General features: G+C 40.3%; 5 protein-coding genes across 8 annotated transcripts; 4 read left to right on the top strand and 1 right to left on the bottom strand.

Moving 5' to 3' along the window:
• Positions 1-1,766: 1,766 nt before the first annotated feature.
• LOC130721156 (uncharacterized) lies at positions 1,767-4,485 on the top strand. The gene has a single exon (XM_057571898.1). It carries the CDS (start codon positions 1,863-1,865, stop codon positions 2,964-2,966), a length of 1,104 nt encoding a protein of 367 aa, XP_057427881.1. The 5' UTR covers positions 1,767-1,862; the 3' UTR covers positions 2,967-4,485.
• A 6,764-nt stretch (positions 4,486-11,249) lies between these two features.
• On the top strand, positions 11,250-12,533 carry LOC130718277 (uncharacterized). 2 transcript variants are annotated; one of them, XR_009012572.1, is made up of 4 exons: positions 11,261-11,492; positions 11,578-12,001; positions 12,094-12,195; positions 12,277-12,533. XR_009012572.1 is itself a non-coding variant. In XM_057568811.1 (2 exons), exons 1-2 carry the CDS (start codon positions 11,352-11,354, stop codon positions 11,842-11,844), a joined length of 408 nt encoding a protein of 135 aa, XP_057424794.1. In that variant the 5' UTR covers positions 11,250-11,351; the 3' UTR covers positions 11,845-12,083. The 2 variants fall into 2 exon arrangements, 1 of the variants encoding a protein (XP_057424794.1); XM_057568811.1 differs by lacking the exons at positions 12,094-12,195; positions 12,277-12,533 and having other exon boundaries at positions 11,250-11,492; positions 11,578-12,083.
• A 113-nt stretch (positions 12,534-12,646) lies between these two features.
• On the bottom strand, positions 12,647-15,559 carry LOC130719075 (protein MAINTENANCE OF MERISTEMS-like). Its single transcript, XM_057569718.1, has 5 exons — positions 15,540-15,559; positions 13,914-14,932; positions 13,048-13,829; positions 12,925-12,962; positions 12,647-12,731 (listed from the first exon to the last, which is right to left on the bottom strand). The coding sequence occupies exons 2-5, from the start codon at positions 14,926-14,928 to the stop codon at positions 12,647-12,649; spliced, it is 1,920 nt and encodes a 639-aa protein (XP_057425701.1). The 5' UTR covers positions 14,929-14,932; positions 15,540-15,559.
• A 368-nt stretch (positions 15,560-15,927) lies between these two features.
• LOC130718276 (transcription termination factor MTEF1, chloroplastic-like) lies at positions 15,928-18,513 on the top strand. 3 transcript variants are annotated; one of them, XM_057568809.1, is made up of 2 exons: positions 15,928-16,577; positions 18,081-18,513. In XM_057568809.1, exons 1-2 carry the CDS (start codon positions 16,113-16,115, stop codon positions 18,213-18,215), a joined length of 600 nt encoding a protein of 199 aa, XP_057424792.1. In that variant the 5' UTR covers positions 15,928-16,112; the 3' UTR covers positions 18,216-18,513. The 3 variants fall into 3 exon arrangements, 2 of the variants coding, with proteins under 2 accessions (XP_057424792.1, XP_057424793.1); XM_057568810.1 differs by lacking the exon at positions 18,081-18,513 and adding an exon at positions 17,510-17,898 and having other exon boundaries at positions 15,929-16,577; XR_009012570.1 differs by lacking the exon at positions 18,081-18,513 and adding an exon at positions 17,510-17,898 and having other exon boundaries at positions 15,930-17,394.
• A 2,545-nt stretch (positions 18,514-21,058) lies between these two features.
• LOC130717483 (ADP-ribosylation factor GTPase-activating protein AGD7-like) lies at positions 21,059-24,936 on the top strand. Its single transcript, XM_057567719.1, has 4 exons — positions 21,059-21,872; positions 21,975-22,064; positions 23,336-23,945; positions 24,520-24,936. Exons 1-3 carry the CDS (start codon positions 21,120-21,122, stop codon positions 23,942-23,944), a joined length of 1,452 nt encoding a protein of 483 aa, XP_057423702.1. The 5' UTR covers positions 21,059-21,119; the 3' UTR covers position 23,945; positions 24,520-24,936.
• The last annotated feature ends 1,602 nt before the right edge of the window (positions 24,937-26,538 follow it).

Genomic DNA, 26,538 nt, shown 5'->3' with positions numbered 1-26,538 from the left:
TTAACACAATACATTTTGGCCGAAAAAAAGCTCGCATGGATCAATCTACCATGGGTTGGTCAGATACGTTGTTAGTCCTTAATTTATATACTAAGGTTCCGTTTGAAAAAACAGCTTAATTAAGCGCTTATGGTTATAAGCGCTTATGACATAAGTGCTTATTCATAAGCTATTTTTAAAATTTTATTGAAATAAATTTAAAATAAGCTGTATATAAGCATAAGTTGTTTTTCATAAGCTATCCTGAGTAGCTTATGAAACTAAGCTGAAAATAGCTTATGGCAGGCCATAACCTGTTTGCATAAGCCCTCCCAAACACTGGCATAAGAGCTTATGCTGTCAGATAAGCTCAAATAAGCTCTTCCAAACTGGGCCCAAGTCTACAATGGTTCTTGGGAAAAAAATTATAGCCTTTTGTTTCTGATTTTTTTTTAAAGTCCATGTGATGTTCAGTTATCAACATTTCTAATAAGATGTAGGTTGCCCACATGGATTTTTCACATCAATTTTAGTTTTTCAATTTTTTTAAAATCATTTTTTATCTTTTTCTTCTCCTTTCTTCATTTTTCTCTTCCTCTTCTCCTTCTCAGCCAACACCTAACCTCCTCCATCTCCCCTCCCTGTGGCTCCATCTTTCTCCACCTCCTCCTACACCCCTTCCCCTTACCCAATACAAAACTTGAATTGCATCCTCCCCCTCCCCTCTCCTCCCCATCGCCCTCCACAATCAACAAAGTGGGAAGAAATTCTCATTTGTGGGACTATGTGAAACCCTAGTTAGACTTGAACTAGGAAGGGATGAGGAATACCAGATATGGGTTCAAATGCAACTAATTTTGGATTGAAAACTTCTTAAAGAAAATTGGAGGACCATGATAAATATGTAAAGTCCACTTGAACTGCTTATCTGGATTGATTATCGAGTAAAATGTAAACATAAGTTTTATGACGTCACAAAGACTAAGTTAAAAGAAAAAAAAATAAAGACAAAAAGCTAAGTAATTTTTTTTCAAAAACCATTTTGGATTTTTACTTGTTGGTACAAAAATGATATAATGAAGAGAAAACACCTCTTAAAATGTATGTTTCCCACCTCAAAAAGCCTACTGAGTTAAAAAAAAATTGCTACATTCTTATGTTTCCACTTCTTAATTTTTTTTCTCCGTATGTATCCTATAGTCGGCAACTATGAGACACTCACAAAAACTTTTTAATACACATTGTCTAAATACTTAAGAAGTTCAACTATTTACAAGTTTAACAACTAGACTTTATTGGTAATAACAATTAAATTTCTATTTGAGCCTTTTTTTCCAAATTATATTTCTATTTTTTCTTTGGTAACATGGAGGGGCAAAGCCCCAAAAAGCGAAAAAACGCTAACCAACATGAGCTTGAAGAGAGGCTAGAGCCTCCTCCGTATCCTGACTAAGAAGACTACGACATTCCGCTATCGGAAGGAGCAACAACTGCGTCCCAAAACCAAACAATGTGGAGATTTGGCTAGACAATCTGCTACTAAGTTGGTCTCTCTTAACACATGGTTGAATTGAATCTTAGTCTTTATTTTATAAAATTATATTAATTGTTATAATTGAACCTCAGTCCCCGTAGTATAGCTTAAGTGATATGAGCTGGGGACATATGGGTTAGGTAGGAGAATATTCATAGATCGATTCCTATCAGGTGCAATTTATCTTTTCCGATAAAAAAAAAATTTAAATCTTAAAAAAAACCGGACATACCCTATTGGACCCCGGCAATGTTTTGAAGTACCTTGTTTTTGTGTTCGTCTCTGTTTACAAACCAAACCCTGAGGTTTAGGCGCTCGTAGCAGAACCACAATCTCCATTCTCATTCTCATGATTCACTGTCACCGCGTAAGAGCTCTTCTCTCCCAACTCTCATCAAAATGTTCACATTCTCTGCAACCAATCTCTCACAAAATCTTCTTCTCAACCACTTCAGAACAATCTTTCACCACATCCTACCTCACACAACACTGTGGTTTCACACCACAATCAGCTCTAAAAGCTTCTAAGCGCGTTCGTTTCGACACCGCGAAGAAGCCCGAATCAGTCATCGCCTTCTTCCAACAACATGGTTTCTCACCCTCCCAGATTCAGAGCATCTTAATTAGGGCACCAGAGCTTCTTACTTGTGACCCCATCAAAAGGGTATTGCCAAAGTTTCAATTTCTAGCCTCCAAAGGTGCTTCTACCCACGACATCGTTACCACGGTGACTCGGAGTCCAGGGTTTCTGCGTACAAGCCTTGAGAAGCACATAATCCCTGCTTATGAATTGGTAAGGAGATTCTGTCCTTCTGATGCAAAGGCAATTTCTTGTGTAATTGTTTGTCCTAATTCCATTGGCGATGCTCGCGTTCAGCATAATGTGAAATTGCTGCTTGATGTTGGAGTTTCACACTCAAACATTACTCATTTGATTCGTACTAGGCCTTCTATACTTTGCTCTACTAACTTCATTGATGCAGTTGAGGAAGTAAAGGGATTGGGATTTGACCCTTTAAAGTTGAATTTCAGTGTAGCATTACTGGCCAAAAGGGCTATTAGTAAATCCCAGTGGGATGACAAAATCAATGCCCTTAAGAAATGGGGGTTATCTGAGGATGAAATTTTCCAATCATTTAAGAGGCAACCAAGCTTTATGCTTAGGTCTAAGGAGAAACTCAATGCAGTGATGAGTTTTTGGGTCAGCCAGCTTGGGTGGGATTCTTCAACACTTCTAGCATCACCAATAATTTTTGGATTTAGTTTGGAGACAAGGATTGTTCCAAGGGCTTCAGTTGTTCAGTATCTTCTCTCTAAAGGTTTGATGAAGAAAGGTGCTAGTTTAGTTACACCTTTTTGTTTGACTGATAAGTTGTTCCTGCAGAAGTTTGTTACATGTTTTGAGAAGGGGGAAACATCTAGGCTATTGAAGCTATATCAGGGAGGCTCCTAGCATCTGGCATTTGATTAAGTTATGAGTAAAGATTTTTGGCTAAGCTAGCCATATTATGTTTCTTTATCCCATTCTAGTATCTGTTCTAACTCTTGTCTAAATCGGGATTTCTTTTAGTTTCATTGTATTGTTTCATTTGCTTAGTTGGAACTGGTATCCTTTTTGCATTCAAGTCACAATTCGATTTATATCATTGATCTGTGATTTTGTAAGTAATTGATCTAAGAGATTAAATAGTTTTATGGTTGGAGAATACCTTTGCTTCCTTCTATATATATTGTTTTTCAAAGAGATGGGTTGTTTCGTGTTGCGTATCCTCATTCCTCAGGACTTGTGGGATTGAAACGTTGCTTGAATTTCTTAATATTTATTAGTGGGACTGGAAAGATGAAAGGTAAACAAATAAATTGTTTTTACCTTAGGTTTGAAATTTAGTTAAGCCAAAGTAGGATCGAATCATCCATCTATATGTTTGTTTCGTTCACCTTAGTATGTTTGCTCGTTCCAGAAAAATGTGTCTTCCCTTTGTTCGTGAAGGCGAAGAGCAGCATTCATGGAGTATTTGTTGCATAAGAGCCAGATCGTCACATATAACATGTTTCATTCCGGTTCCTCATTGCTTTTGTGCCATAGAGATCACTATCTCCCATGTTTATCTTTGCAAACCAAGCATGACTTGACATGCTTTCAACCACTGTTTTCCTCTTCAAGATATATTGCTCAATAAAGTTCTTTGTCAACCTGGCAGGATAATTATTTGCTTTTAGTTCTCTAAGTTAATGCAACAGCCTGGTAAACCGCTCATAGCCTGGTTTTCTGGGGATTGAATTTAGTTTGAGCCCTTGTCAGATAAGTGTTTGATTGAAATCAGAAATGGTACAGATCTAGTTAAGTGAAATGTGAGGAAATTGTGGAGAACTCTGATTTGAGCAGTTTCAGATAATCTGATTTTTTAGAATAAGGGACATGAAACTTAAGATACAGGAAGTTTTTTTTTTGTATTTTCCAGTGACCTATGTTTGAGCTATGATTACTGCTATTCAATATGTTTCATTCAGGATTTGCATATCTGCCAGAAAGAACATGTGTATCCAGTATGGATCACCCAGTGTCGTATGAGAAGGCCTTTGCATGGAAAGATCTCCATGACCTTGTTTCCAATCACTGCCTGGTATTCATGTTCATGAGCTGACCTTCTTGATATTCTAATGCTATTCTAAACAATCACTCACTCGCTAATGCTATTCTAAACAATCACTCAAAGTCTCTTCCTGAACATCTATAGTACATTATATATGCAGCAGGCGCCAGCAGCAAATAAATTTTTGTGCTTATATATTTTTGCATGAAGTCACAATAAGAGAAGAGGGCTTATCAAGAAGCCTATGAGGTATCTGATCATTGACTCTGGTTGGCCTTATCTTTTTACTAGCACCTTGTGTGTGCAGACTATAACCATGTAAATATAATTGAAAGATTGTGTTCCATTTTTATTTTCATTTTGTATAGGATAAATTGAAGCTGAACTATTAAACTATTATTTTAGTTTACTAGATGCGTCAATAATTTTTTTTTAGCTCGACATAAATTGTATTTTTTTGCTAAAGATATTGCATTGCCGGCATGAGCGGTTTATTTGGCTGAGTTGATAATTTTTTGGGGAATAATTACCGGCCAAAAATATTTTTAATAATGAAAATACTAATTACTTTCGTAATTTGTGAGCAAAATCTCTTAAAAAGAAATTTGCAGTGTTTTAATTTGAGATTTTATATTTCTACCCATGATATGCTCACACACTAAGCTTGACTCTTTTTATGAGAAACACATCACTGCATCAGTAGATTTTGGTGTTATACAATAATATTTATATGTCCCGAGGGTTAGCTCAAGTGGTAAGAGTTAAGGGACATAAAGACTGGATGAGATAAAGGGTGAAGAGTCCAGGGTTCGAACCCTAATGAGGAACTAATTTACTAACATTACTAACAACTAACATTTACATATAAAAAAACATATGAATTGCATAATCTTTAATAATAGTAATAATTATTTTTCCACTTTTTTCTATTTCCTATAATATTTTTGTAATCCAATTTTATAAAAAAAAAAGGGCAAGAAAGATATAATTTAAAACAAGATAAATTTATAATTTATAAATATAAATATTTAAACTAATTTAAAAAATACTCAATTTTGAATTGTGTTTATTTTGAATTGCCGGCTTGTAGTCGGTGTTCCTCTCCGGTGGAAGACGTCCTCCACTGCCTTGCCTCAGGGATTGCCCTCACGCTCGAGAGCTTTGGCTTAGGATGGGTGAAGTTGTAACATTCTGACTTGACGACTGGCCTCACGGTAACAACACGAGTCTTTTCAGCGCGCTTTGTCCTCACTCATGCACTTCCCGGGAAAACTTCTCATGAGGTCACCCATCCCAATATTACTCCAAGACAAGCACACTTAACCATGGAGTTCCTATCAGTTGGGCTCCCGAAAAGAAGTTGCAACTTGTTGTCATGAGTAGTACCAATCAAATCTCTTATGCCCTCCTCAACTGTATAGTCCATCCCTATACAGTCTCGGAATACCTCTTGTTCGGGTGTGAGATCGGTTCATTCATGTGCCCCTCCGCCTAGAAGCCTGCCAGGAGCCGCTCCTTGTCCGTGCCTCACTGCACCGGCGATCACTCCCCGCCCTCGTCGGCCCAGGGCGTCACAGGCCCACCAACTTCCGCTTGGTTCGTCCCCGAACCACACCGTACTGGGAGAGGTCGGCTCTGATACCACTTGTAACATCCTGACTTGACGACTGGCCTCACGGTAACAACACGAGTCTTTTCAGCGCGCTTTGTCCTCACTCACGCACTTCCCGGGAAAACTTCCCAGGAGGTCACCCATCCCAATATTACTCCAAGACAAGCACACTTAACCATGGAGTTCTTATCAGTTGGGCTCCCGAAAAGAAGTTGCAACTTGTTGTCATGAGTAGTGAAGGTATGAAAAACGGTAGAAAGGGGGGTTTGAATAACGTTTTCAGTACAAAACTACCACCTTAAAGATTTTAACAAATCTTTTCGAGAACTAAGTGCAAAAGATAGAGATAGAAAAGCACACAAGGATTTTATCCTGGTTCACTTGATAAATCACTCAAGCTACTCCAGTCCACCCGTTAAGGTGATTTCTTCCTTCTTAGAATGAAGGCAATCCACTAATCAGGTAAGAGTTACAACTGCACTTGAAACCTACAAGTGACTAACAATTACACTGACTTAGCTCACACTAAGATTCACTCTCTTAGTCTTCTCTAGGATCCGATCAACCTTGATCTCCTAAAGGAAAATCAAACAACTGTTTGAGGTTGGTGTTTACAAGGGTTTGCTTCTGAATAAGCTGAGTGTAAACTAAATAAATTACAGGATGAAAGAAAGCTTAGAATATTTTGAATATCTTGCGCGTGTGTTGCTTCTCGTATATTTTTCTTCGCAGCTTCTTTCAATCTTCAGCCTCTATATATACTCCAAGGATTAGGGTTGAGCGTTGCATGGGAAATGCTACCGTTGGAGGGCAGTTCTGGAAAATCCAGCTTCTGCTGTGGCTGAGAACGTTAGGTAGGTCGTCAGGAAGGTACACTTGCTTTTGTACTTGGATAGCGACTTGACCTTTTAACCTAGGAGACTTCTGATCAGAGGAATACTTCATATTGGAACTTGTGAAGCCGGTTGATCAGAGTCAGAGGGAAAGCACAGATCCTCTGACCATTGTATCTTCTGATTCTGAACTCAGAGGGAAGAACATGGCCTTCAGAGTTTCTTGCTTCTGGACTTCAGAGTTTCCACTATTCAGCTTCTGGATCTTCAGAGTCTTCTACACCATCAGAACATCTGAACCTTCAGTGTTTCTTGGTTGTCAGAACTTCTGGATCATCAGAGCTTCTAGCGACTGAGTCCTCATCAGAGTTTGTATAGCTTCAGATCTTCTGAAGCTTTTCCACTGTTCATACTGAACATGGTGAATGCGAAAGCGTTGCTTGGGTTACCCTTTATACACAGTGCTTCTGATTTGTGTGAGATTGAGTCAAGGTCAGAGCCTGTAAATAGCACACTCAGAAAAACACGTTAGAGTACCACAATTGTTCATATCAAAAGGTTAACTTGTAATCATCAAAACATAGAGTTGTACTACTAGATCAAAACTTGATCTTACAAGTAGTACCAATCAAATCTCTTATGCCCTCCTTAACTGTATAGTCCATCCCTATACAGTCTCGGAATACCTCTTGTTCGGGTGTGAGATCGGTTCATTCATGTGCCCCTCCGCCTAGAAGCCTGCCAGGAGCCGCTCCTTGTCCGTGCCTCACTGCACCGACGATCACACCCCCCCGCCCTCGTCGGCCCAGGGCGTCACAGAAGTGACTTGGTCAAGCTTCTTAGTGCAGGATCCCTCCAGTTGGTTTCGGGTGTAGGTGCCGAAAGGAACGAGAACTAAGTTTGTTGTTGGGGTGTGGGGTATTGGGCGAGGGAGGAATAATGTTGTTCTCAATGATGCTCCCTGGACGCTGGAAGAGGCTTGGCGCAAGTTATATTGGGGACAAGATGAGATTTCAGTTTTTCTGGGAAATGGATTGGAAAGGCTATGTATACAATGAGCTCCTCCTCGACAAGGGGTGGTCAAGATGGACGCTGACGGGAGCTTCAACACAGAGAAGACTAGCATGGGTTTTGGATGTGTGTTGTGGGACAACAATGGTGTTTGGAAGGTCATGCAAGAGGAGGGAGTCCATTCACAGCGGAAGCTTGGGCGTTGCTATATGGGTTAGAGCTGGCCTGGGAGCGAGGTTTCCGAAAAGTGGTCTGCGAGACTCATTGCTTGGAGCTAGTGAGGGAGGTTGAAGCAATGAATTCTGATCGCTTTGATGACACTCTGAGACGTATCAAGCTATGTTGCACCACTGTTGGGAGGTTTCTCTTGCTTGGGTTCCGCGTGAGTGTAATTCGGTGGCTGACAACCTTGCTAAATTTAGGGCAAGCCTTCTTGATCCTGGTATTGGAGTTTTTGAGGTTCCTTCAGTGGAGGTGGACACGCTCCTCCTCAGGGATCAGGTGAGGGTGGTTTAGTGTTAGTTAGTTGTCTAGTTTTCCAATGTAAAAAAAATGACATATGAATTATTTTGAAAAAAAAGTATATGTGAGCGGCAAAAGTATATATTACATTTATTTTCATTTGTATTCCTTTTCCTTTTATTCTCCCATTTTTTTTTCTCTCAAATTCAACTTATATTATTTTCTCTTACATTCTTTCTCTAATTATAATTTTCACTTTTGTATAATGTGAGTTGAGTGAGGGAGGTCTAGGGACCACATTAGAGAGTGCAATTTATCTTTCCGATGTAAGGAAGAAAAAATGGTTAAAATCTATAATCGTCCATGTACTTTGAGCGAGTTTCGAAAACCGTCCCTCGTCGGAAAATTATCTGAAAACCATCCTCAGACTATTGAAAATAATTTCAACACATCCCTCCGGCCGCCTCAGGTCCGGCCAGCTCCTTACGTGGCTGTCCACGTCAATTGGGTTAAAACATATAATCGTCCCTGCACTTTCAGCGAGTTTTGAAAACCGTCCCTCGCCGAAAAATTATCTGAAAACCATCCTCAGACTATTGAAAATAATTTAAACTCATCCAACAAAATGCATAGCAACACAGGTCATGAACAAGCAACACATGGTGATGACCAAGCATGCATAATTTCAAGCAAATTTCAAGTTTCAAGCATCACTAAACCCAAATCGCACATTGTCAATTCGAACAAACGAAACCCTAAAATAGAAATAAAGTAGAAACAATCCGATTCAATTCCAAAATAGAAATCAACAACAACAACACACAACTTGCAAAACCAACAACAACACATGCTGCTCGCAATTCGTATTCAACACCCTCTCAACAACAAAAACCCTAACTTTCAACGGTTAAACGAGAAGGATTGAGAAAAAACCTCACAAGCTTCCTTCCCAGTTCTTCGTCGCAGCCTCAGTGTTCTTCGTGTTCTTCGTCCGAGGATGGTTTTCAGATAATTTTCCAGCGAGGGACTGTTTTCAAAACTCGCTCAAAGTACAAGGACGATTATATAAAAAATATTTCACGTCGGGTCTCATTAATTGACGTGGACGACCAAGTCACCGATTGCCGGACCTGAGGCTGTCGGAGGGACGGGTCAAATTTGTTTTTAAAAGTCTGAGGATGGTTTTCAGATAACTTTCCGGCGAGGGACAGTTTTCAAAACTCGCTCAAAGTTCAAGGACGGTTATAGTTTTTAACCCAAGAAAAAAAACATAACATTCATCCACCTCAACATTTGAGATAAGAGAAAAAATTGAGAAAAATGAAGGATATGGTAATATAAGGAGGTGTTTGTTTCACGGATTGGAAAATGATACCCGGGAATCTTGTTCCCGAGAATGTTATGATGGGAATGTTATTCCCGGACATCTTTAAAAAAATCATTTGGTTCACAAAATCAGTTTCTGGGAATCTTTTTTAATATTCCTGGGTATAATTATAATATATGTTTGGTTCAAAATGTATATTCCTGGGAATAGATAGTAAAATTCTTAAAATACCCTTCGCGGTAAAAGACATGGGTAGTGGGTAGTTGGTAGTGGGTAGTGGCAATTCAGAGATTTCATACAAAAAATCTCATTCCCTTCTATTCAGGATTCAACTTACCCACCTCTCCATCATGAGAATGAGAAATGCTTCTGAATGAGCATATGACTTACCCAGGAATGAAAGATACCCGGAAATATTTTTTTCAAATCTGCTACCAAACACTGGAATGTAGATTCCGGCCCAAACATTCACGGGAATCCTTTTCCAATCCGTGAAACAAACGCCCCCTAAGTGCCAAGTGAGGGCGCACCTAATATGGACTAGTATAAAACTAGTTTAACTTTGCACCAGCCTTTTTGACTGGTGACCATCGGTCACCTTTTGGGTTAATTTTGGGAAAAAATTCTTATTATTCTAATTTCTCCCCCTTTTCCTTAAATCATCAAATAAATAATGGTGGCTGAAAAAGGGGTTTTGATGAATTTTTCGCCACCATGGGCGGTGCCGGCTTTAACCCCACCGGCACCGGTTCCTTCTACGACGTTGAACTCAGATATGACACCTTGCCTTCATCTCAATGGCTCTCTCCCTGCTCAAGTGCGTTCTGGATAAGCCATTCCTTTCTTATCCCTCTTTACCTGGTGTTAATTTCTGGTGATGTTAGACTGAACCCCCTTTTCAGGATGCCCTTTTGTTTATTTTTTGAAATTTCATGTGATTCATCAAGCTTGAAACTTTGGGGGAACTTTTTGGTGTGTTTATGTGAATAAACGAAAGGGTGTTTGATCAATGCTGGTTGCTGGCGTTTGGTGTTGCGGGTTCATGCCTGAAGAAAGAGACTAGCGAAGGAAAAAAAAGAGATCATGAAAGGGAAAGAAGAACAGATTGCGATCCAGTGTATTGATAATTCCGAAGAACATCGGTGAATGATGACAGAGCCTGAGTGGTAGTCTCTGCTTACTACGGCGGATGGTCGTAGCTAAGTTTTAACATTTTCTTTAATTTTTTTTTTTGTTTTATAACAAAAGAAAACAAAAAACCGGATAATTTAGGTGGTGCAAAATTGCTCCAATTTGCAACTGGTGCGTATTAGGCGGGGATTTGGGTTTGGCACCCCACCCTTTAGGCTACGCGCCCCATCATTTTTTTTTTATTCCAAAACTACCCATCGGTAAATGATTTGCCGATGTCAAAATAACAATCGGTAAATGATTTACCGTTATTGTTCCTCAGTATGAACACCTTTATCCCATTACCCAGAACACGAAGAACAATATCGGTTAATCATTAACCGATTCTTATATTGATATCGGTATATCATTTACCGATTGGTAATCTGGCAGTTTGATCACCTTTTCACCATTACTCCTCCCTCCACCAATCCCTCCACCATTACTCCTCCCTCCAACAACCCCCCACCAGCCCCCCATAACTCGCCCAAACTACCTTATTCTACCATTACTCCACTCCTCCCTCACATTTCACCTTCCCACCACCACCACCATCTCCACATTTCCACCACCACCACCAAGGGAAAGCTTTTAACTTCTGGTAAGTGGTGTTAGCTTTGGTACTTTATTTATAGTTAGTTTAAGTAGTTAGTTGTTAGTTTAAGTAGTTAGTTTAGTTAGTTAAGTTGGTAATTTAGGCTGCTGAATCGTGAATCGAATCGGTAAATGAATTGCCGTTAATGTATCGGGTTATGATTTACCGTTATTATACCGGAATTTGATTTACCGTTATAGGGTCGGTTATTGATTTACCGTTTTTGTTCCAGGGATGACAGAGTCCTTTTTCTTTGGTGAATCACAATTGATACATGCTGCTGGATTGGAAAATGATAATCCAGAGGAGCAACCATCACTAGCTGAACCTCCGATTATATCTATAGATGTCTCTCATTTGTATCATACTGATCAGGTACTCATTGCACAAATTTTTGCATGCTTTGTTTGCTTTGTTTATGCCTTGTTTTATGCCTTATGCCTTGTTTATCCTGAAACAGCGTTTCCCTTTGAAAGATGATCTTATGAAATGGGTTCGCGACATTTCTATGGCAAATAATTTTGTTTTGGTGACAACAAAGTCTGATAGTGGTGCGAAGGGAAGAAAAGAATATGTCATTTTGGGGTGTGAGAAGCATGGTGCGTATATTCCCTACAGAGAACCGGATCTTGTTGAAGGAACGTCAACACAAAAGACAGGTTGTCCTTTTAGGCTAGGAAATCGTGAGACGTGTGCTAGATCATGGATCAACCGAAACCGATCCTGATTTCAACTCACATGCTTGGCTATCAGCCCTGCAAGAGTGGGGAATAGCCACTCCGCTGGGCTCTCTGACAGCGAACGTTGAGAGGGTGGAGAATGTTGTTGCTGTTATCAAATCTTGCACTCCCAATGGGTTTGGAGATGCGAAAGTTACCCTCAAGGTATGTCTTGTCCTTGCTTTTGTAAGGCCTTGCTTTTGGTCCCCCTTGACTAACCGTTCTAATTTACTTCTCAAACGATTTCAAAAATTTAGGACCCCACGGGTGCTGTTGATGCTAGCATCCACCGCAAGGCATTTACTCACAGTGAATTTGCGAATGACATAACTGTTGGATCTGTTCTCGTTCTCCAAAAGGTCTGAAACCTAAACATGAAACTTGCTTCATTTTTTGGACAGTTAAGCATGGTTTAATTAAAGTATACATTTCACATGCAGGTTGCTGTGTTTGCACCTAGAGGAACTGTTTGTTATCTTAATATAACATTGCCCAACCTAGTGAAGGTATTCCCAAAAGATTGCGGACCCCATGACTTCATCGATATCACAGAGGAATAATTTTGTTTTCGGTGTTGCTTATGTTTAATTTGGTTGTGTAACCGTTTAACTTATTGTCATGGATTACTACATGCTTTGAATTATTTATATGTTGTCGTTGTTTCTGTTTTTTTCATTATAAGAGTCATAATATTAAGACTAAAAATATAACACATGTAAATAAAACGAGGCAAGAGTCATAACATAACATAAAAAGTGCTAACATATACATAATAATGGATCCCACATAACAAGTGTAATAAAATCACTCTCACCGACCCCGCCCCCTGCGACCTCTGGGTCCACGAGCTCGACCTCCACGAACACCCTCTCCAGGATCACCCTCTCCACGAGCTCTGCCTCCACGAGCTCCGCCTCCACGGGGTCTGCCTCCACGAGCTCTGCCTCCACGAGCTCTGCCTCCCGCAGCTGCGGCTCCTCGAATAGCAGAAAAGGCAACTCCCTGGGTACCAACGAAGGAACTCCGTCGAAAGAGATCGAGCGCCCTCTCCGTGAGGATCCGGGGCTGTGTCCCTGGAGCAAGAGCACCTGGCACCTCCAGGGACTGCTCCAACAACTCCACACCCCTACGTATGGCAGACTGCATAAAAATAATATACAAAAATAATTTCATTAACAAAAATCACAATTGAATGAATAAAAATAATATACAAGTTTAGAATCCAAACTTATCACGGCACTAAGCTCCTCCCTCCTATCCTCAGGGATGATGAACACATGTGACACTCTGCTATACCACCTCATGTAACCCTCCACCGCCTCTCCCGGATATGTAGCAGGTATCCCCTGAGGGCGGAGGTGCGGCTCAAACTCAGCATAGGCAGCATCTGTGGTCTCAGCAAGGGACCCCGTCGTCTGGATCTCAGAGGGGTGTCGAGGGATGTCCTGTATGAAGCCAAACTGGCGCATAACCCGCTCTGGTAGATGTCGGCTCACAGACCGGCCGTAAGGTGTCCAGATGTAGCCGGAATAGAGGGCCCTGGGATCCCGCGGTCGAACATCTCGATGGTCCTCAAAAGGGGTCCATGTGATATCATCCACTGTAAGCTCATCGAGCATGACTCGTCTCTCATCGAGTCCGGAATGCGCGATCCGAGACGTGGACCACCGCTGCGCCCTAGGCTGGTCCTGTGTGTAGCCGGGGACCTCCGTCATGATAATGACGCTGCTGGATATGTACTCATACGCCCATGACAGCACGAGGGAGGTGAACCCACCGATCTGCGCTGTCTTCCTGCGGGATGCACGACTCAGCTGTTCGTACAACGAAGCCAGCGCAATCGCACCCCACGCGTACTCCGACACGCGACTGAGGTCCTCAAGCATCCCGATCCAGTAGACAGTAGTGTGGTAACCACCACTCTTGCTGGCAAAGAGGGTGGCACCAAGCTGGTTCACCAGCCAGATCCTAGCAGCATCCTCATAGCGTCCCCCTACAATGAAATGAATTAAGTTAACAGTTATTAATAATACTCTAAAAATAAATACAACTTAATAAAGTAATTATTAAGACATACCATCCATAGCAGACGTGTACATGGTCTTCAGAGTAATGAACCGAATGTTCTGGCCACCCGCCGCCTCAAACTCAGCCAGATAAGCAGCAACAGATCCTCCCAGGAGCTGGGCGCAGAGCGCTGCAACCTCGTCTCGCTCCCCTCTGCCCGGAGTGTAGAACCTCGACCCTGTGGGAAGATGGAGAAGAGCAGACACATCGTCCAGGGTGATAGTCATCTCCCCGAACGGCATGTGGAAGCTACTCGTCTCCTCATGCCATCTCTCAACAAGGGCCAGTACGACAGCTGGGTCTGTCTCCGGTAACCCGCACCAAGGCAGGTGATACAAACCCGTCTGCTGCAGCAGCTGTCGCACATGTGTGTGGGCCTCTGAATCGCCATCACAGGGGAGGTTCCATACCTTCCCCCCAACAGTGGCCACCCTCAATGTCCGACGGTCCACGTACCGCGGGTCTGTGCGAAGAAGTGCCTGCCACGTCCAAGGAGCCTTGTGGTCAGGATAATGCGCAAGAAGCGACAGATCCTCAGGCCCCCCGGGAAACGGTGCCACCCTCTGGATGAGGTCGTCATCCGCGCCGCCCTCTGCCACCACATCTAGCACAACATCAGCAGCATCAATCTCCTCCTGGAGAATAAGAGGCTCCTCCTCCTCACCACTGGCCTCAGAAGCAGTCTCAGAAGCAGACTCCTCGCCACTGGGCTCCGAAGAAGACTGCTCGCCAGATGTCTCCTCAAGAGGTAACTCAACCATCGGAGAGACCGGAGTAGGATGAGGCTGAGGCTCAGCCGGAGTACCTGACGGAGCTGTAGTAGATGGACCACCTGACAGAGCTGTAGCAGACGGACACGGAGACGGAGCCCCGGCCGGAGTAGCAGACGGAGACGGGGCCGAAGCCTCAACCGCCTGACTAGTTGCTCGATGGTCGCCGCGCCGCGTAGAAGCATGCAAGCGCTCGTGGCGATCCTCTGCATCATCGACTGTAGAAGATCGAGACCTCTTCCTCCCGCCCTTCATTCTCCTATGAAAAGCAAACAAATTTAACATCAAATTACAACTTGAACAACTTTAACAGTTACAACTTGTACAAACATCTCTCATATAGCAACAAACATCTCTCATATAGAAACAAACATCTCTCATATAGCATCAACACCCTTTCTAATTTGTCAATCTAGATAACTAAAATGCAACATTAAGGAAGTTCCCTAGTTCTAATAAGCTGATACCATCAACACCCTTTCCCAGTGTCATGACACTAAAATATTTGAAAATTTGTACAAAATATTCAGCCCAATAGATGGAGGAAAACTAAAAAAAACTGGCTTAAAAAAACTGCTTTAAACTGCCTTAAACTGGTTTAGAATCGGGAAATGTTTTCCCATTACAGAATCGGAAAAACATTTTCCATTACAGAATCGGAAAATGTTTTTCCGATTTTACAGTAACCCAGAAACCAGAACTGGAAACGACCCACTCGTGCCCATGACCGTTTCATGCCATTTCAGTCAATAAAACCTACCTCTAATCAATAATCAACTACCCTAGTGTTCAACATTCACCTAATAATCCATCAACTACCTCTAATCATCAATCAATGTGAGAGAATCAATAAAAATCAAACTTACCTTTTGAATGTAATGGAATGGGAGTTTCGGTGCTTTGAGGAAGCTTTGATGATGATGGGACCGAAGCTTGGAGTGGTGGAACGCAAGTTTGGGAGAGATTTGAAGAGGGAGTGATTTGGGGAGGGAAATGGGTTTTGAAAATTATGTTTCAAAACCTATCTGATGCTGTTATATCAATACGAATCGGTAAATGATAAACCGATACGTATCGGAAAATCATTTACCGATATTAATCCTGAGGGTTTCCGGTAATTTCCCCACTTTAAGTGGGGCGGGAAGCCTAAGGGCTGGGGTGTTAAACCCAATTCCCGTATTAGGCGTCGCCTAAGTGATAGGAAAAAAAAAAAAAACAGAAATAGGGAGAGAAAGTAACTAATATACGATAGAAGAGAAAAAGAGTGTGAGTCAATACAATACGATTTGAAACCGGTAACGGAACAGAACCACAGAACCTTCTAGGTCACTTTCATGCTTCCGCCGTAAACCACCGTCCTTGATGCTCCCATTCACCACAACCACCGTGCGTCGCCGGAATCGCGATAATTGTTTGAATCATCTGGAATCCCAATCCTCATGTTTCACTGTCACCGTGTAAGAGCTCTTTTCAATCTCAACCCTATCTCCCACCTCTCATCATCATCACCAACCTCAAAATGTTCCCATTCTCTGCAACCAATCTCTCACAAAATCTTCTTCTCAACTACTTCAGAACCAGATCAGCAACAATCTTTCACCATAACCTACCTCACAAAACACTGTGGATTCTCACCACAAGCAGCTCTAAAAGCATCAAAGCGAGTTCGTTTCAACACCGCTCAGAAGCCTGATTCAGTCATCGCCTTCTTCCGAGAACAAGGTTTCTCACCCTCCCAGGTTCAGAGCGTCATTACCAGTGCACCAGACCTTCTTACTTGCGACCCCATCAAAAGGGTATTGCCAAAGCTTCAATTTCTAGCCTCCAAAGGTGCTTCTACCCACGACATTGTTACCACAGTGACTCGGAGCCCATTGTTTCTGCGTTCAAGCTTCGAGAAGCAGGTAATCCCCGCGTTTGAATTGATAAGGAGATTCTCACCTTCTGATGCAAAGGCCATTGCTCTTACACTTGCTTGCCCTAATTTGATTCGTGATGCTTGCTTTCAAATAAACTTGAACTTGTTGCTTCATGTTGGAGTTACTCACACTAGCATTCACTATTTGCTTAGTACTAGGCCTTATATACTCTATTCCTCTGAATTCAGTAAGGTCGTTGAGGAAGTAAAGGGATTGGGATTTGACCCTTGCAAGATTCATTTTATTGAAGCATTGTTGGCCAAAAAGGCTGTAACCAAATCCCAGTGGGATGCTAAAGTTGACGCGCTTAAGAAATGGGGTTGGTCTGAAGATACAATTTCCCATGCATTTAGAAGGAAGCCGAGCTTAATGCTACGTTCTAAGGAAAAATTGAATGCCGTGATGAGTTTTTGGGTCGGTCAGCTTGGGTGGGATTCTTCAACGCTTCAAAGAGCACCGGTACTCTTTGGATATAGTTTGGAGAAAAGGATGATTCCAAGGGCTTCAGTTGTTCAGTATCTTCTCTCCAAGGGTTTGATGAAGAAAGATGCTAGCTTAATTAAACCATTTAATTTGACTGATAAGATGTTCCTGCAAAAGTTTGTGACATGTTTTGGGGAGGAGGAAACATCTAGGTTATTGAAGCTATATCAAGGAGGATGCTAGCATCTTGCAGTTAGTTAAGTTATGAGGAAAGATTTTTGGCTAAGCTAGCCATCTTATGTTTCTTTATCCCATTCTAGTATCTATTCTGACTCTTTTTAAATCTGGATTCCTTATAGTGGGACTGGAAAGATGAAAGGTAAACAAATCATATTGCTTTTACTGTATGTTTGAAATTTAGTTAAGCCAAAGTAGAATTGAATCATTCATCTATATGTTTGTTTCAATCACCTTACTTTGTTTGCTTGTGCCAGTAAAAGTGCTTTCCCTGTGTTCATGAAGGAAAAGAGCAACATTCATGAAGGATTTGTTGCACAAGAGGTAGACCATCACCTATAACATGGTTCATTCTGGTTCCTCATAGCCTCTGTGCCATAGAGAGCACCAGTATCTCCCATGTTTTACCTTTGCAAACCAAGCATGACTTGAAATACTAGAAACAACTGTTGTTCCTCTTCTAGATATATTGCTAGATAAAGTTCTTTGTGAATCTTGCAGGAAGATTATTTGCTTTTAGTTCTCTAAGATAATGCCGCAGCCTAGTAAACTGGACATAGCCCGGTGTTCTGGTGATTGAATTTAGTTTGAGCCCTTGTCTGATGAGTGTTTGATTGAAATAAAAAATGGTACAGATTTAATGTTATGTGTAATGTGAGGAAATTGTGGAAAATTTTGTGATTTGAGCAATTTCAGATAGATAATTAGAATCTGATTTTTTTAGAATATGCGGCAGGAAACTTAAAATATGGGAAGTTTTTTGTATCTTCCACTTAGCTATGCCTGAGCTATGATTACTGCCTATCTTATGCAGTTCTTTTTAATCAGGATTTGCATATCTTCCAGCAAGAATGTGTATCCACTTCTAGTATGAACCAGCCAGTGTCATATGAGCAGGCATTTGTACGGAAAGTTCTCTATGACCTTGTTTCCCAATCACTGCCTGCCTTATTGATATTTTAAAGTTATTCTAAGCAATATGTGTAAGTCGTGGATTAGTTTAGAATCTGGAGAAAATGTTATATCCCACCCTTTTGCAGCTACAGTGAATTATTTATCCAGCAGCAAATAGTTTATGGTGCTTATATATTTGTACACGATGTAACAATAAGAGGAGAAAATGGCTTATCAAGAAAGCCTATGAGCTATCTAATCTTTGATGCTGTGGTTGCCCTTATCTTTAGACCACATTGTGTGTATGGACTATAAAGATATAAATATAATTGAATGATTGCGGAATTTGTGAGCAAATATATCTTGGAGAGAAATTTGTAATGTTTTAATGCCGCTGCGTGTTTTGCTCTGACGAAAGCTTTATCCCCGGTTGTTGCTGAAGCCCTTGGCTTCTGGAGTTCTGGTGGGCAACCACCGTACTCCTCCACTACCATCACTATCGCCACCCTACCTACCGTTGTCGCCGACACCACGCTGTCGAAACCACCACCACTACCCCCACATTCAGTACTATCACTGCCACCACCGTATAACCACATTTATTATCTATCATTATTGGATACTTCACTAAATATAAGATTGTATGAATTTAATCGATATGGTATACAGTGTATGACCAAACGTTATATAGTATAAGAAATTTATCAAGGTTTATACTATCAGGCCTAATACTATGAGGTCTTATACTATCATGCATTATACTATATGTCGCACCAAACGGGCCCTAAGTCACTAATAAAATACTTTCACCCGCGTGCACACATATATATATATATATATTTATTTAAATAAGATATTTTCAACTTTCAAGGAATGAGAGATTTTTTTTTATTAATTTTTTTACGGAGACCAATACAACCCTACTTTTAGAGTGACTAAAAACATATTTAACTCATTTAAAAAAAGAGTTTAATGGATATGCACTGACAGTGAAAAATAGTTTTACACAGTCATGCAATCAAAGCATGTCACATAGGAGAGATAATTACATTTGACTTTAATTTTAATTAAAAGAATAAGATATTTTCTGATTTTGCGGAATTTAATTGGATGTTTGTGTAAAACTATTTTACACTGTCAGTGCATATCCATTAAACTCTTAAAAAAACATATTTAACTCATAAATTAAAGATGAAAATATTTGAATTTTATTTATCTAATTTTTTGACTAACCTTTGGCACTTGTGTAAACCTGATTTTGCAAATTTTTTTTTTTGAAAGTGGGAATTTTTGAATTAATATAAACAGTGTAAAATATGCATTTTAAAATTCATTGGCTCATTCATTGGTGCCCACTAGGGTGGACACGTTTTTTTTTTGGTCCACTGGTGCACCATGTTTAAGCACCGTTAGATTAAAGAATCTTAGAATATTCTTTAATTGAACGGTTAGGATTGAATGGATGAAAAAGGGCAGAAATGTAACATTCTTTCTCTAATTAATTAAAAAATAAAACAAAAACACATAATTTCTAATTTTATCTTTTCATCAAATCCAGATCTTCTCCATCTTCAAATCACATCGAAATAGAGAAATACACATTCATCTTCATCACTTCTTCATCTTCTTCATACCTTCACACCCTAGGTGATTTCAAATGATTACAGAAATACACTTTCATCTTCATCACTTCTTCATCTTTTTCACACCCCAAAATTGCAAGAGCTGTAAGATCCCAAAGTCCCAAACTATAGTAGTTTCTGTCCAATTCCAGATTTCAAGCACAGTAGATTTGCTCCAAATCCTTGACTCTACCATGACCAACTTTCCTCTAAAATCTGTAGAACAGCACTAGAAATCTTTGATATGAATAAATGAGATGAAACAAAACCAACATTCAAACCTTTGCAATTTGCTTGGCCCTTCGGTACCTCATCATGAAAAATAAAAAGCAAACTCATTTTCACATATTCCAAATAGGAACCCAAAAATCAAAACCCAAAACTCGTACATGAAAAAAAAAAACACAAATTCAAGACCAAACTCTCAAAGCAACATAAAATTCAAGCTAAAAATTGAAACTTTCTTTAAAATTTGAGAGACCAAAAGGAGCAAGCAAAAAGGAAACCCAGAATTCCAGATGGTTAATTTCTGCTAATAATGTTATGAGCTGTGGGGCTTCCTCCCCCACCACTGTGTAACTTCAAACCTGTAAAAATGAAAACTTTCTCTTTTCAAATGTCACTTTCAGTGTTGTGGGTTCATATTCTCTTCCTCCACAACAAGATTGAAAACAAAGAAGTAAAGCCTTGTAGCTGAGATGAGCGGTAGGGACAGCACATCCTCAAGATCAAGGCTTCAACACAGTTTGCATTATCAGATTTTTCTTTTTGGAGTTTGTCTTTTTCTTGGTTACTTTTTCAATGTCCACGAGCCTAACCAAATTTATTGGGCAAACCATGTGTTCCTTAATATTCACTCTTAGGTGCATTGATTTGGGTTTGCGGGGAGTGTGGCGGTGGGTTGGGGATGAAGAGGGAGTTGGGTTTGGAGCCCCACCCCTTAGGCTTTGCACCCCACTAAAACAGATACGGAATTTAAATTTCCATATCAATACGGAAAATAAAATTCCGTATCTATTTTAATATATAATGAATGGTTGAAAATGTGACACGCATACTTAAATACAGTACGGAATTTTAAGTTCCGTATTCAATATGGAGAATACGGAACTTTAAATTCCGTATTTGATAAAGTGGGTGCCAAACCCCATAAGTGGGGTGCCAAACCCAACTCCCGGATGAAGAGCATGGATATTTTTTTTGATATATTTTTAATATTTTGTGAATTATCTAAAATAACCCTGGTCCATGGGTGGACCCATTTTTAAAAAGGTCCACTCTAGTGGACACCTCATTCATTCATTCAATCCATATACGTATTAGAAATTCTCTTTGCATTATTCGGTGATCCATGGCGGCGTCGCGGCGGCTCCGGGAGCTGCAATCGATGCCGGGGAACAAGATCTGCGTTGACTGTTCCCAGAAGAATCCTCAGTGGGCCTCCGTCTCCTACGGCATCTTCATGTGTCTCGAGTGCTCCGGCAAGCACCGCGGCCTCGGCGTCCACATCTCCTTCGTCCGATCCGTCACCATGGACGCCTGGTCCGAGATCCAGATCAAGAAGATGGAGGCAGGTGGCAACGACAGCCTCAACGCCTTCCTCGCTCGCTACTCCATCCCCAAGGAAACCGACATCGTCACCAAGTACAACACCAACGCCGCCACGCTCTACCGCGATCGCATCCAGGCCATCGCCGACGGCCGTCCCTGGCGTGATCCGCCTGTTGTCAAGGAGAATTTGTCTGCTAAGCCGCCGCTTTCGCAGCCTCGCCGGAACGGCGGAGGTGGAGGCGGAGGCTGGGATGATTGGGGTAACGATGGCGCGGATGTTAGGAGCAGGTCGACCGGGGACTTCAGGAGCATGAGCGGTGGCGGCGCGCCGGTGAAGTCGAGGTCGTCGGAGGATATTTACACGCGGTCGCAGCTGGAGGCTTCGGCGGCGAATAAGGAGGGCTTCTTCGCTAGGAAGATGGCGGAGAACGAGTCGCGACCGGATGGGCTTCCGCCGTCGCAGGGTGGGAAGTACGTCGGGTTTGGATCCAGCCCTGCGCCACCGTCGCAGAGGAGCAATCCGCAAAACGACTATTTGTCTGTCGTTTCACAGGTGGCTGATTTTATTTTTGTTGTTGTTGAATTTCCTCTGTTTTTGGCTCAGAAGTGAAATGTTTCAATTTCTTATTGTTTTGTGAATTGTTTGTTATCTCAGGGGATTGGTAAATTGTCGCTGGTTGCTGCCTCTGCGGCACAGTCTGCTGCTACTGTTGTTCAGGCAGGCACAAAAGAGCTCACTTCTAAGGTATTTTGCACACACTATGTGGAATGGTTGTTCTGAATAAGTAGAATTATATTTCTGTTATTATAATGCATACTTGTTTTCATGGAATGCTTGTTGGAGAAACTTCTACCATTCGGGCATGCATCATTTCGATGTATTGCCTCTTACAGACTTTGCCATGGTGTATTGTTGAACAAAGACACTGAAACTCCTTGCTCTTGTTTTTTTTATAGGCAAATGTTAGTTGTTATTGTTAATTGTTAGTAAATTAGTTACTTCCCTAGGGTTTGAACCCTGACCCTTCACCCTTCATTAAATAAATAAAGGAATAAGAAATAAGTCAGGGTGGTTGATGTTCGTGGGAATTGACAATGTGTGTTGGCCTATGAGCAGAGGGAATAAAATCAAAATTTTCTGTGTAATTTTCCGTGGGAATTGACAATGTTGTCTTGGGTTGAGATTGCCAAGTGCAGCTTAGAGGGTTGGATGGGATAAAGTAAAGCTGTCAAACAAGGTCAATAGGAAACAGTGTTTGATGGTGGAGTAACCTCAATGTTATACCTGGTTCATTTGTGAAACATGTAGTGTTTGATGAAGCATAGTGTTATCGAATATCTGCCATGGCGGTTTTTGGCTTTCCGAAATGGCCGATATCCCGCCATATGTCCGCCATTTCCGCCATATACCACTATCTTCCCGCCATTATTTGTCATGTATGGCGGGATTTTGGCTTTCCGCCATGACCCGCCATCCGCAATTAACAACACTAGCGTGTCGGCATTGCTCTTGTTTGTGATTTGGTGTCAGATTTGATATATGGTAACTAGAAATCCAAGTCGTTGCAGGTGTTAGAGACTAGAGCAGTGTTGTCAATTGCAGATCACGGAAATAGCGGAAAACCAAAAATCCGTTATGTCAAGCCCTCAAACTGAAAAATAGTGGATAGTGGTGAGCCCTCAGAGTGCCACACTATCCGCTATTTGACAACACTCGACTAGAGAGATAGATTAATGTCTCCTCTAGGTCTTGGAAATCTGGCATTCACTTATCTTTTTCATGAGTGGGGTGGAAGTGGAATCCTTATGCTGGACTCATGAAGGTTTGAAGGTTGCCTTTGAGACATTTATTTCTAGGCCGAGGAATTTCACATATTCTAGAAGCCCATTGATAGTCTCTCATTATATAAAAATGGGAAAAGGGTGGATAGTTTTTCTTGCTTTTTATACTTTCACAGTGGTTTTGTTGTTTCCATAATTCCTTTTGCGTAAGTAACTTCTTTTATTCTGTTTCAGGTCAAGGAAGGTGGTTATGATCAAAAGGTCAATGAAACTGTCACTGTTGTCAGTCAAAAGACATCAGAGATTGGACAGAGGACTTGGGGTTTAATGAAAGGGGTCATGGCTATAGCTTCACAGAAGGTTGAAGAGTTAACCAGAGATAACCCAAATTGGAAGACTAATAACTGGCAACAAAATGAGAATGATAGAAATGGTTACTATCAGGATTTCAATAGTGAGAATAAAGGCGGGAGTTCTTCTGCTGTTAGAGAACAATCTTCATCAGGACAGTTTAAAACTCAAAGCTCCAGCTCTTGGGATGATTGGGACCACAAAGACCCTAGGAAGGAAGAACCAGCTAAAAAATCGCCTCCACTGTCATCTGGTGAGCAGTTTGGTACTTCCAACTCAAGCTCTTGGGATGATTGGGACCACAAAGACTCTCGGAAGGAAGAACCAGCTAAAGGATTGGCTCCTCATAATCATGATGATGGTTGGGCTGGCTGGGATAATAATGCCAAAGATGATGGATTTGATAATTTTTATGAGGATGAATATAATAAGAAAGCTCCTGGTCATAACGGGAAATCCGATTCCAATTGGACAGGAGGAGGCTTTCTCTAAGGTTTGTAAATTATGCTATAGTTCTTAGTAGACTTCAATACACACACATGTCTGTTTCTGTATGTTTGTGCGTATTCTAGAAAGGGGGGAAACCAGAAATGAAGGGAAAAATAATAATTTTGTAGGTTTTCCCTTTTTATTCTAATGGTTTACATCTAGAAGTATATTTCAACCACATATTATCATTTACTCAAATAACTTCTTGACAAACCTCCCAATCTTCTCTTTGAAAAGTGAAACCCATTGACTAACAGTTGGTCTTTACTCCCTATTTAATCTTTTCATCTCAGAATTTTGTGCAATCTCTCCGAATATTTTTTATCAACTGTGCATCTTTTTAATTGACATGACCTTTGAATTCTATTAACTTCTAATATGTGATACCTGTATGCTTTTGGTGTGGAAAAAGAAAGGTGAATGGAGTATGAAAGGACTCAGCATTTTGAAACTGGAAATTGTTATTTGTGTGTTAACTATTTTTTGTTTTTGTTTTGTTTAATGTATGTTTTGTTCCACCTCTGATTTCAAGTACATACTTAGAAGTAAATTATCACCTTATATTCTTCTTGGACCAGGTTTGATCCATCTCTATTACCAGTTTCATGATTGCTCCATCAGTAAACAAATACTGTGGATGGCATGCAGGCCAAGCAGGGATGCCACTGAACATGATGAATGTGAGCCGACTCTGCTGTAACTTATAAGTCCGTCATTTGGACTTTAAACTGTGCAGGAAGAAAGATTTTTTTTTGAGGTTGGTATATGTTCAGCAAGTCTTTTATGAGGATTTTCATTATTCTATATTATCTTCCCCTTTGTAACATTTTTCTCATGTAATATTTTGGGAACTTCTGTTGAAAAGGTAGTTTTACATGTGCAAGTGTCCAAAGAAAGGGCCAATTGCTCAAAAGAACTTAATTCTGAAGAACATTATTACTCTCGACTTGTGATGAAACATTGTTGTGACATGAACATTTTAGAATTGTTTTGAATTTGTTGCCTCTTAATTTGACGCCTAGTAGTTTGATATTCTCCATGTTGAATGCATGGCTCTTCCCTGGTCGTTTTCTTATAATTTATCATCATTTTTTGTATCAATTAATTACTGTTGTCGGGATTAAGAGTCCACATTGGTCTCTCTACCATTAAATGATAAAACCGGGGACTAGATGAAAATTTATCTGGATGTTGCGTCCTTCCTAGATTCGAAGAGTTTTAACCACCACCTATATGCTGGTTTAGTGCTAAGCAAGCTAGACTCCGTAAGGATGAGAATATAAGTTCGATTTATGGAAATGCAATTGTTTCTTGAACAGGTGGCTACATCTCTTAAAAATTGAAGAGTCTAAACTTTTTTTTGATAAATTCATGAACTTTGGATGTGCCTATGTGATAGAAGAAGGGATTTGGTTGTTCCGTATTTTCACTTTATGAATTTCATACTTCCACGCCTGGATATGTTTTGGTGAGTTTTCTGTCTGAAGTGGACAAGCAAGACTAATGTGTTATAAATTAAAACAAGGGTGAAAAAACTTGTGATTGAGACAAATCATGTAGTGGAGCACTTATACTTTTTGAGGCTGGCTAAGATAAAAATACTTCCAAAATGGAAAATGCTCAGAGTGACGAAATTAATTTTTTGTGTGCTGGTTTAGATATAAAATTTCAAAAGTCAATAACCTATAGTTTGGATTTTTCAAAACATATAAAAACACCTAAGAACTATCTATTTCATGAAAATGAATTACAAAGCTAACAATTGTTACTAAGAAAAAGCGTTTTGATCTTGTTTACTACAAATTTGGTAAATAAATAAGTTAAAGGCAATTTGGATTTTGAATCCTCTAACTTTTTTTTTGCAAACGCTATGATGCCTCTCAAAATAAGAGAGGCACCGGTACATCAAGTTTTTAGGATGGTTGAGATTGAATCATTGAAGTGATTAAAAAATCATTTTTAAACTCTATGTATCTCTGAAAATTGAAGTATACATTATTGAACAATTTTATAATTTCACCCAAAAAAGTAGGGCAGACACCCGTGCTCCTCTTATTTTGAGAGGCACCATACCAATTTTTCTTTTGTCAAATTTCATGAACTTGAAAGGAAACGAAACGGTAAAGATAAATTGAATGTCATATGCAGCCTTCCCTAATAGCTCATGCAAAGGGTAGACATGTTAGTTTAGAGGTCTAAACATTCAATATCCATCTACAAGATAAATCTTGCTGGAAATCACTTCTCCCATAATCAATCCTTTACAACTAAGTGCTCAGTCCCAAAGGTTGATCTCTCATACTAATAGAAATAAATGAAAGAAAACACAAGGAGGAGGATGAATTATGTTTTTCTTTTTTCAGTATGCTTTGAAAACACTCTTCATTTGTTGAACTCTTCACAAAACGTGTTTAGTTTAAAAGGAACTCTCAATACATGATGAAGATGATGGAAGAATGTTTGAAGAAGATGAAGAGCTAGATGAATATTTCTGGGTTTTTAATTTTAATTAATTTTTTAAAGCTTAAACCATTAGTTATTTTTTTTTGCAAAAATATGGTAAAAAATTCAAAACTCCAAATGACATTAAATGTTAG

Source organism: Lotus japonicus, chromosome 5 (genome assembly GCF_012489685.1).
Source record: "Lotus japonicus ecotype B-129 chromosome 5, LjGifu_v1.2".
Lineage (NCBI taxonomy): Eukaryota > Viridiplantae > Streptophyta > Magnoliopsida > Fabales > Fabaceae > Lotus > Lotus japonicus.
Note: the sequence above shows the minus strand (reverse complement) of the source record. Positions and strands in the feature narration are given on the sequence as shown.